This window comes from Mesocricetus auratus, unplaced genomic scaffold, assembly GCF_017639785.1.
Source record: "Mesocricetus auratus isolate SY011 unplaced genomic scaffold, BCM_Maur_2.0 contig_9181_pilon_obj, whole genome shotgun sequence".
NCBI lineage: Eukaryota > Metazoa > Chordata > Mammalia > Rodentia > Cricetidae > Mesocricetus > Mesocricetus auratus.
In genome coordinates, this window is record NW_024432848.1 from 1 (window position 1) to 8,724 (window position 8,724).

Genomic DNA, 8,724 nt, shown 5'->3' on the forward strand with positions numbered 1-8,724 from the left:
TGCATTCAGTTATATTTTCAGTGTGTCTCCCTCTTCCCTTCTCCTCCTGTCCCCCTCTCCAAAGTCTCACTCCACAGCCCAGGCACGCCTCTACCTCCCCAGCCCTCCCAAATGATGTTTAGCTTACCTGTCACCTAGACACAACCTAGAATCACCTGGGGAGAGGCTCAGTGAGGACTCATCTACATAGGGTGGCCTGTGAAAAGTTTTTCTTAATTGGGCTAACTGATGTGGAAAGGGAGAACCCAATCTATGTACCTGTATTCCCTAGGTTTGGGTCCCAGACTTTTTAAGAGTACAGAAAGGGAGCAGAATACTAGGCGTGTACACATTTATTATCTTTGGGTTGTGGGATGAAATAGGATTAGCTTCCTCGAGCTTGATCTACCTGCAATGGTGGACTAGACCTTGGAATCATAAGTCAAATAAACTCTTTCTTCCCCTAAGATGCTTCTATTAGGGTATTTATTACAATAGCAGAAATGAAACTACATCGCACTTCAGTCTCCATGTGCTGAAGTTTCCCATGTGTGAAGACAGGCTGAACAAACCATGGGTAGCAAACCAGTAAGCAGCACCTCCATGGCCTCTGCATCAGCTGCTGTCCTCTTTGAGTTCCTGTCCTAACCTCCTCAGGGATGCACAGAAATGTGGCCGCATAAGTCGAAGAAACACTTTCCTCCCCACCCTGCTTCTGGGGTGCGGTATTTTGTCACAGAAATAGAAACCCTTGTTAGTACAATTCCTAACGATTCTAATCTTATTTCTACATAAATATGGTGTAGCACAACATTAAAATAAAATCCACCCTCCTAATACTCTCCTGAGTAACCCATCCCTCTATTTCTCATCTTGGTTGGTGAGCCAATCACCTACCAACCATTATACTTCATTCTAACTCCAACATTTCAGAAAGTTGCACCATTAGACAAGGGGAAGGGACTTGGGGAATTAGGATTCATTGGGTAATTTCTAGGAGAGCTGGCGTGAGCACCATTTCCAAAACCTCAAAATTGCCACCACCCTACCCCTTCCCTTTGGAATCCATATGAAATCGATCTCCTATTACCACATCACACAGCATACTTCTTTTTATCTTTGTTAATGCCTTTATTTCTGCACAGAGTTTGCTTCCCTTACTTTTTTGTTAACCCCTCGATGATTCCCACTCATTCTTCCAATATTACCCTTCCAAAGCTACCCAAGTAGCACACACAAGGCTGGCTTTGTCATCCTCTGTACTCTTGAGAAGCAGGTGCACTGTTGCTGGCATGGCTCTGAAAATAGCACAATGGTTTCTTTGTATCTGCCTTCCTCATCTTTGCATTTTGAGTGCCAAAGAAATACCTGTTGACTGAAGCCCACATGGCTCCCCCTGAGATTATTAAATATTTTAGGTCTAGCTACCACCACACTGTTGAAATTTGCAGGAAGGGACAAAAGTCATCATTAAACTGCACGTTGAGCTGATGGCCACTCTCATTACACTGACGTTCCACTCAGAACTATGCTGAAAATCTGGAAACACTCACCTCAGCTAAGACCTGATTATGCTTCTTTGTTTGTCCACTGGGAAATAATATCATGTCGGTGGAATCAGCATTCCCATTAGTCTCTATACGTTGAGAAACATTCTTAAACATGTCATTTCTACATTCATTAATATTTGAGCTGTGTTCATCTTGTTTACAGCTTGAAACTTTTTTACTCTTCTTAGTAGTCTGCCCAACACATCGGGCTTCTCTTTGTCGATACTGAGCAAGCTATGGGTGGGGAAGAGAACAACATTATCATCTAAGATTTTGTTATCATTTTTAATGCCCTGGGTAATTTATTAAACTCAAACTATCACTAAAAATGAATGACAAAACAAAGGATGCCCTTAATAGAGTAATTGCCATTGAACTGCAAAGACACTGGATATTTCTGAATGAGGACTAAGAAATGAAAATGTCTGAAAGCAAGAAAATCAGTCCAGAGTCAGAAGATGGAGAGAGAGGCCAGTTCTGAGAGTATTATTTTGGCTTTCAAATGTCTCAAAGCATGACACACACAAGAAGGTCAAGTGCACCATCCTTCATGGGTTTGGTGGGAATTTAACTTTTCACTAAAGATAATGAGCTAGTGCCATAAGATTTAGCTCTATTTGTGGTTTGCAGCCTTATCTATAAAGGAAACATTGGAACTAATCTAAATTCAAGACGTTGATACTTTCCAGTTCTCAATCATATCTATAGCACCCTCAGGAGTCCCATAGCCTAGTGCCACCTATTCACACAATTTACTTACCATCCACAGCAAGGCACCCTTCTCGTTTATTTTTAAAAGAGATGTTTAATCCTAGGCACCTCTTGCACTTCTGATTTCTTTTTAAAAGCTTACCAAACAAAAATTAAAACAAGGACACAGCTATCACTAAAATGTTAAACACTAATGAAAGTTTTAAGGAATGGATGAGTACCAAAACATTTGGGGATAAAAGAACAGCAAACGCATTGAGCTGCCATGGCAGAAAGAAAAATATGAATGGTAAAAATAAGACTTCTTTAATATTATGCAAAGTGTCTACCATTGGACCAGGACACATAAAATACCATCATCTAGTCAGAATTACCATCCCATGTATATCTCAATGATGGTGAACTATAGTAAACCCTTATGAAAAATATTGATGCCAACCACTAATGACAATACTTATGGCAGAATAGTGGCTAAAAAACTGTATCCTAGTATAGTTATTATGAAAAGAAAATTAACATACCATTTCTTAATAGACACACAGCAAGCTTCACTCAGGCTCCTACCATCAAGAATTACATCTAGCTTGAATTTTAGTAACTCTATACTCACAGTGTAACAACTTTGTTGTGTTTTCCAATTTGAACTACTGGTGTTTTCCCCTATATTTGATTTCTCTGAGTATGCTTGTGAGTAGTGTGTGAGTGTCTGTACATGTGTGTCCAGGTGTGCTTGCCTGAGTTTGTGCATGGGTGGCCAGAGGTTGATTGCAGATACCATCCTGTATCACTCACCACTGAAGCAGGAGCTCCCAAGTGTTGGAAAGGTAGGCTGGCCAGCAATTCCAGGCATCTTCCTGTCACTAGGACAGGAACTGATTACAGAGTCACTCCACCAAGCCTAGTTTCTTATATGGATTTCAGGGAGATGATCATTGCATGCAAAAGCAACCACTTTGTAAACAGAGCCATCATACCAGCATGAATTTCCCTTTTTATAGAATTTATTTTCTATGAAACAAATACCACCACAACTTAAATTTGAATTCTCATATAATCACATCGAAGAAAACCAAAACTAAGACCTAGAGCTTTCAAAAAATCTTTCTCGGTAAATTGTTTACTAAATTGCTCCACTGAAAATTTTCATTTATGTAGAACACAAAAATGATCATAGTAGGAGCAGCTCTTCATGTATACATTATAGTATATGTTATGAAATGATTTACACCAACTTAAATCCAGTACAGGAGAATCACCTTTTCTGAAGCCAGCTTGGATTATACATTGAGCTCAAGTCTATCCTGCACTATGGTCTAAGACTGCTAAAAAAGAAAGAAGGGGAGGCGGGAGTAAGGACAGGAAAAATACTGTCTAATCAAAGTCTCTATGTTTGCAAAGGGATGCACACTCCATCTTCAGTTCCTTCGATGCACGGAAGGTGCTCACTTTCTCAGATTGCACAATGGTAAGCAAAGCTGGGCTTCTAAAGATGCCGATTCCCCTGCTCCTCCATTTATACATAGAATGCTACACACACATTCAAATCTAGACCCTACATAGAGGGTGCTTATGGGAAAGTCAGCTAAACATATTCTACAAATACAAAGTTAGCTCCTCCACATATTCTGTAACAAACCAATCCTGAGCATGTACCACCGTATCTCTGCAGTATCCCTTCATTCGTTACTGACCTGCTCTCCTCTGTTAATGTGAGAGAAGAAAAAAGGAAATAGTTGTCTTACTTAGGGTGACTATTGCTATGATGAAACACCGTGACCAAAGCAACTTGGAAAGGCTTTATTTGGCTTCTATTCCCATATCACAGTCATCATCAAAGGAAGTCAGGACAAACTCACACAGGGCAGGAACCTGAAGGAGGAGCTGGAGCAGGGTCCTTGGTGCTGCTCACTGGCTTGCTCCACATGGAGTGCTCCACCTTAAACAGCCCAGGACAACAGCCCAAAGGGCACAGCCCACAATGGGCTGGGTTCACCCCAATCAATCTCTAAGAACAACTTGCCATGGGCTTGCCTATAGCCAGAACTTAAGGAGATATTTTTTCACTGAGGCTCCCTCCTCTTGGATGACTGTAGCTTATGTCACCTTGACACAAAGCCAACATCTACAATAGGAAAAATACAGTTTAAAACATAATTTAATTTACCCCACCTATGAAAACATAATTATCTCCAAGGTAACTGCATTTTAGGAAGAAAGGAAGGCAAAACTAAGCTCAAAGACCAGGAAGAAATCATTACATTCAATTCACGTGTGAAATATTCATTCAGCCCAATGAAAGACTCCTATATAGAATTCTGGATGGTTTACAGGTCTTGCCATACACACCTGCCCACATAAAACTGAACTCACCAAATGCATAACAAATGCATTAACAGCAATTCGACAGGTGCTGTTTAATTTATAGAATATTCGGTGTTCAGAAGTTCCATTCCACATACTACAAAAGATCACGTGCCATGGCAAAGACCTTCTACACAAATATACAAGAGAAGAGGAGGAGGAGTTAGAAGGAGGAGGAGGAGGAGGAGGAGGAGGAGGAGGAGGAGGAGGAGGAGGAGGAAAGAACCCCTTCTAAAAACGCCCCCACAGCCAAGTTCACAGCTGGCACTTGTGGTGCACTCAAGCCACTCCACTGGGGAGGCAGCTGTCACAGGCCAATCACACTCACCCAAGAATGCCAGCCTGACACCTCAGTGCAACAGGCTGGTGATCAGAGCACGGTGTCCCTCGGAGTAAAGAAATCCCTAAACCCGAACTCAGAAAGCTCAAAGCTCCCTATAGAAAGTGAAAGGGCTGAGGCTGCAAAGCAATTCCGTGGCAGTTTCTGGGGAGGGGGGCTGAGAGGGTTTTGTGTGGCACCCAGGAGAAAGGAGACTGGTGGTGCAGGCATCAGGTCTCCTGCTGCTGCAGCCAGAAGGCACAGCTCTCCCCAGCCCAAACCCAGCCCTGCGGCCCCGCCTCCCGTCCCGCCCCGCCTCCCGCCCCGCCTCCCGCTCCGCCCTGCCTCCCGCCCCGCCTCCCGTCCTGCCCCACCCCCGAACACCACCTCCAGGCTGCTGAGCTCCCACCTTCGCTCTTGCATATTCAATCTTCCTCCTTCTCTCCTCCTCCTCCATTGCTTCTGAGGGCTGGCTAAGCCTCCACACTTCTACAATTGCTCTTCCATATTCAATCTTCCTCTGTCTCTCCTCATCCTCCATCGCGTCTGCCGCCCCGCTAAGCCGCCACGCTGCTGCAATAGCTCTTCCATATTCAATCTTCCTCCTTCTCTCCTCGTCCTCCATAGCGCCTGCAGGCCTGGCAGGGACAGGGTGGAGAGGAAGGATCTGTTCAGACACTAGGGGACCATCTTGGTCCCCACGTTCACACCAGAGGGGGGGGAAGGGGGCAGCAGTTGGCAAAGCTGCCCCCAGGTGCTCCCCTTCCTCCCTCACCTGAGGCTCTGGGCCTGAGCCTGACACCAACTCCTCCCTTGGAGTCAGCTTCTAATACAGCATGGTGCTGTTTCCAAATTCAAAAGCAGAGGCTGCCTCAAGACTACAAGCCTCAGTGGGGCATGTGGTGGCCATAGCTGGACCCGTGTGGCAATGGTCTATCAGCCCAGGCTGAGGGGGAACACCGAGGACACCCTACTCCTTCCTTACCCCCATCCCAAGTCCTTCCCTCTAGTCCCAGCCAGTTCCTGCCCACCCAAGTTCTACAAGAACAACTCCAGCTGCCCCAGGCTTCTCCCAGCTGTTTGTTCCCTGAAGTAAGTCAGAGACACTGCTCCCCATGGGGTCTTCTCCTTGGGAACCTTTCTCCTAAGAAGGTGCCATTCCTAATATAAGTTGAGAAAAAACCCATCTACACTCACTGAAATGACTAGTGTGAAATTTTGTGCCCAGTAAACTTGTTAGACTGAGTTGAGCCGAGCTTACAAATTGAATATTAATGTCTGTCCTCCCCCATCTGGAGTGTGTCTCAGATGGATCACATCATATTTTAACATTTGGACTGAAAAATTAGCAGGTAAAAACTAAAGATAAATTTAATCATAAAAGTGGTGCTAAGTGGACGTACATATATGAAAAAGTAGAAACTAAAAACCTTATGTCTGTCAGACACCAAGGATGTCTTCAGTACCTGTGATTTAGAGATGCCTATATTTCAAACATTATTGTGCCAATTTAAATCAAGTATATACTGCCCTGTAATCACAGCAGGAAATGAGAATGTGAGGTTAGACAACTCATCATAGCAATAAAGAAATAGAAAGAGTGGGAGTGGGGAAAGGAGTTATTTTCTCAGATACCCTCCACACTGTGTAGATCTAAATCTACAATGAAGTGTTCTAAACTGCCAGAACTGGGTGTTTATCTCTTGTTTCTGGTTGCCTAAGAGTCAGATCCAGGATAGCTCATAGGTTTCCTGTTTGCTAATGGACACAAATTTCTCAGTGGCTCAGAAAGTCAACTCTTAGAATTTGTCTCCTCTTTGTAACTACAGATGGTCATGATCGCCTCCTAAACTAAAAGATTATTTCTGCATTTCCTATTAGTAATCATGAATCATATACCTGTCTGTTTCATGTATAAAGATTACACACATAGCACACTGTCAGATGTGCGATGACACCTCTAAGAGGGCAAGTCTGTGGAATTACTGCTGTTTCTTATGACACCTGCTCAATTGTAACTTCCTGTCACACACTTCCATTATTCCTATATGTAATTTTTCACTCAGGTCCTTGGCTGAGAAGATAGCATTTTCAGCAAAGGCTTGAAGAAGATGAAGTGGTGAGCTGTGAGTGTGAATGAGGTCAGCAACAGATCCAAAGTCCACTGTGAGTGGTGCCCTAGAGGGAGAGCATGACACAAAGGTGGCCAATGAAGAATGGGATGGATGAGAGGGAGATTAGACATGAACTCACATGGGTGACAGAAGGCCAGACTATATTCTGAAGGCCATTGTAAGAAAGATATCCTTTTCTCTGAATGAGACCAGAAGACACTGGGAAAGTCTCATGGTCTCTGCTATTACTATGTAGAGAAGCTACAGTGAAGGGTCGATTTGGATGTCATTTTGTTTGGAATCTCGGTTACACTGGGTCACCTGATTACCTGGACCTGGGGGGTCTACCTAGAAATTAGTCATACCTACCGAACCTTCTAGTGACCTAACTACTTGTTCTCCTTCAAGGCTAAAGGCAGAAAGACTAAATAAGACAGCTTACCTTTATGTAATTTTCTTTAAAACTTTGCTCAAAAGGGTACGTATCACCAGTAGCTTCAAACTAGTCTACATCCAGCAACTGCTGAACCCTGGGGTCAAGGAATTTATCCCTCACACTGAGGTTATGTCCCTCACACGGAGATTATGTCATAAAGGAGCAGATGCATCATCCCTTGGCAACCAGCTGTTTCCAAGGGAACAAGAACTCCTTTATGTCATGTGGCTAGCCAGCCTGCTCCACAGATCCCACCTGCTGTTGCCTCTTGAGCTTGGGATCCAGGCATGTTGCTGGGCCTGCTCAATGTCAATAAGACTGGGATGCAAACTCTGGTCCTCACACTTGTGTGGCAGTCACTTTCCCCACTGAGCCTCCTCTCTGCCCCAGTAGTGGAGAATCAAAGGACTAAATATGTATTCACATAATGTTTTCAAAAAATAGGGTGGCTTTGTTTAAGTTTCAAAGTGAAATTCCTTTAAAAATAGAGAACTAGCCCTGCATTGGTGGCAAAACCTTTAATCCCAGATCTTGGGAGGCAGAAGCAGGCAGATCTCTGTGAGTTGGAGGTGATCCTGTTCTACAAAGGGAGTTCTAGGACAGCCTCCAAAGCAAAACAGAGAAACTCTGCCTCAAGAACCCAAAAGAGAGAGAGAGAGAGAGACATAAACCTGACCTATAATCAGTCAAAGTAGTATATAATCTAAATGAAATCAGAGAAATTTAAGGTGGTGCTATTATTAAGAAGGATGAAATTATGAGATAATAGTTCAAGAGACTCCAACTAATTACTAACAAATAGAATATATGAACACAAAATTTAGGTCTGCATGGAGGTTTATACTGCTAAGTAGTCACAGCATATAAACTCAGCTCTCAAATAATTGTGACAAAGGCCCATGTAGGCTTTATATTCAGAATAAAACACATTTATTCTAAATAGAAGTGTATTCTGTTACCCTTGTGAGGAAAACTGCTGGACTTGACTACTGGCGGTTTTGAGAGACATCAATCTTGCTGGCATACAAGTGTTCAGACTTTTGAAAAGACTAAATACGCGAAGAAGATACAACTCACCTGAGTTTCACCAGCACAAAATTCAAGTGATTTTAGTTCTGATTTGAGGAGGAATGTACAAACCCAATCACATCATCAACTTCTTGGAAATCAACAAGTCTTATGAATTAAGACAATTCAGGTCATTAGATTCTGGTTTCCCATAAGACCTGCCTTTATATTTCCTTTCTTCTTGGA

At 43.1% G+C, this 8,724-nt stretch overlaps 1 protein-coding gene across 2 annotated transcripts; it reads right to left on the reverse strand.

The window, feature by feature from the left end:
* Positions 1-7: 7 nt before the first annotated feature.
* LOC121138403 (A-kinase anchor protein 9-like) lies at positions 8-8,053 on the reverse strand. 2 transcript variants are annotated; one of them, XM_040741111.1, is made up of 4 exons: positions 7,477-7,688; positions 5,330-5,558; positions 1,533-1,763; positions 8-1,277 (listed from the first exon to the last, which is right to left on the reverse strand). In XM_040741111.1, exons 2-4 carry the CDS (start codon positions 5,543-5,545, stop codon positions 1,230-1,232), a joined length of 495 nt encoding a protein of 164 aa, XP_040597045.1. In that variant the 5' UTR covers positions 5,546-5,558; positions 7,477-7,688; the 3' UTR covers positions 8-1,229. The 2 variants fall into 2 exon arrangements, with proteins under 2 accessions (XP_040597045.1, XP_040597046.1); XM_040741112.1 differs by lacking the exon at positions 8-1,277 and adding an exon at positions 4,930-5,036 and having other exon boundaries at positions 1,532-1,763; positions 7,477-8,053.
* Between the last annotated feature and the right edge of the window lie 671 nt (positions 8,054-8,724).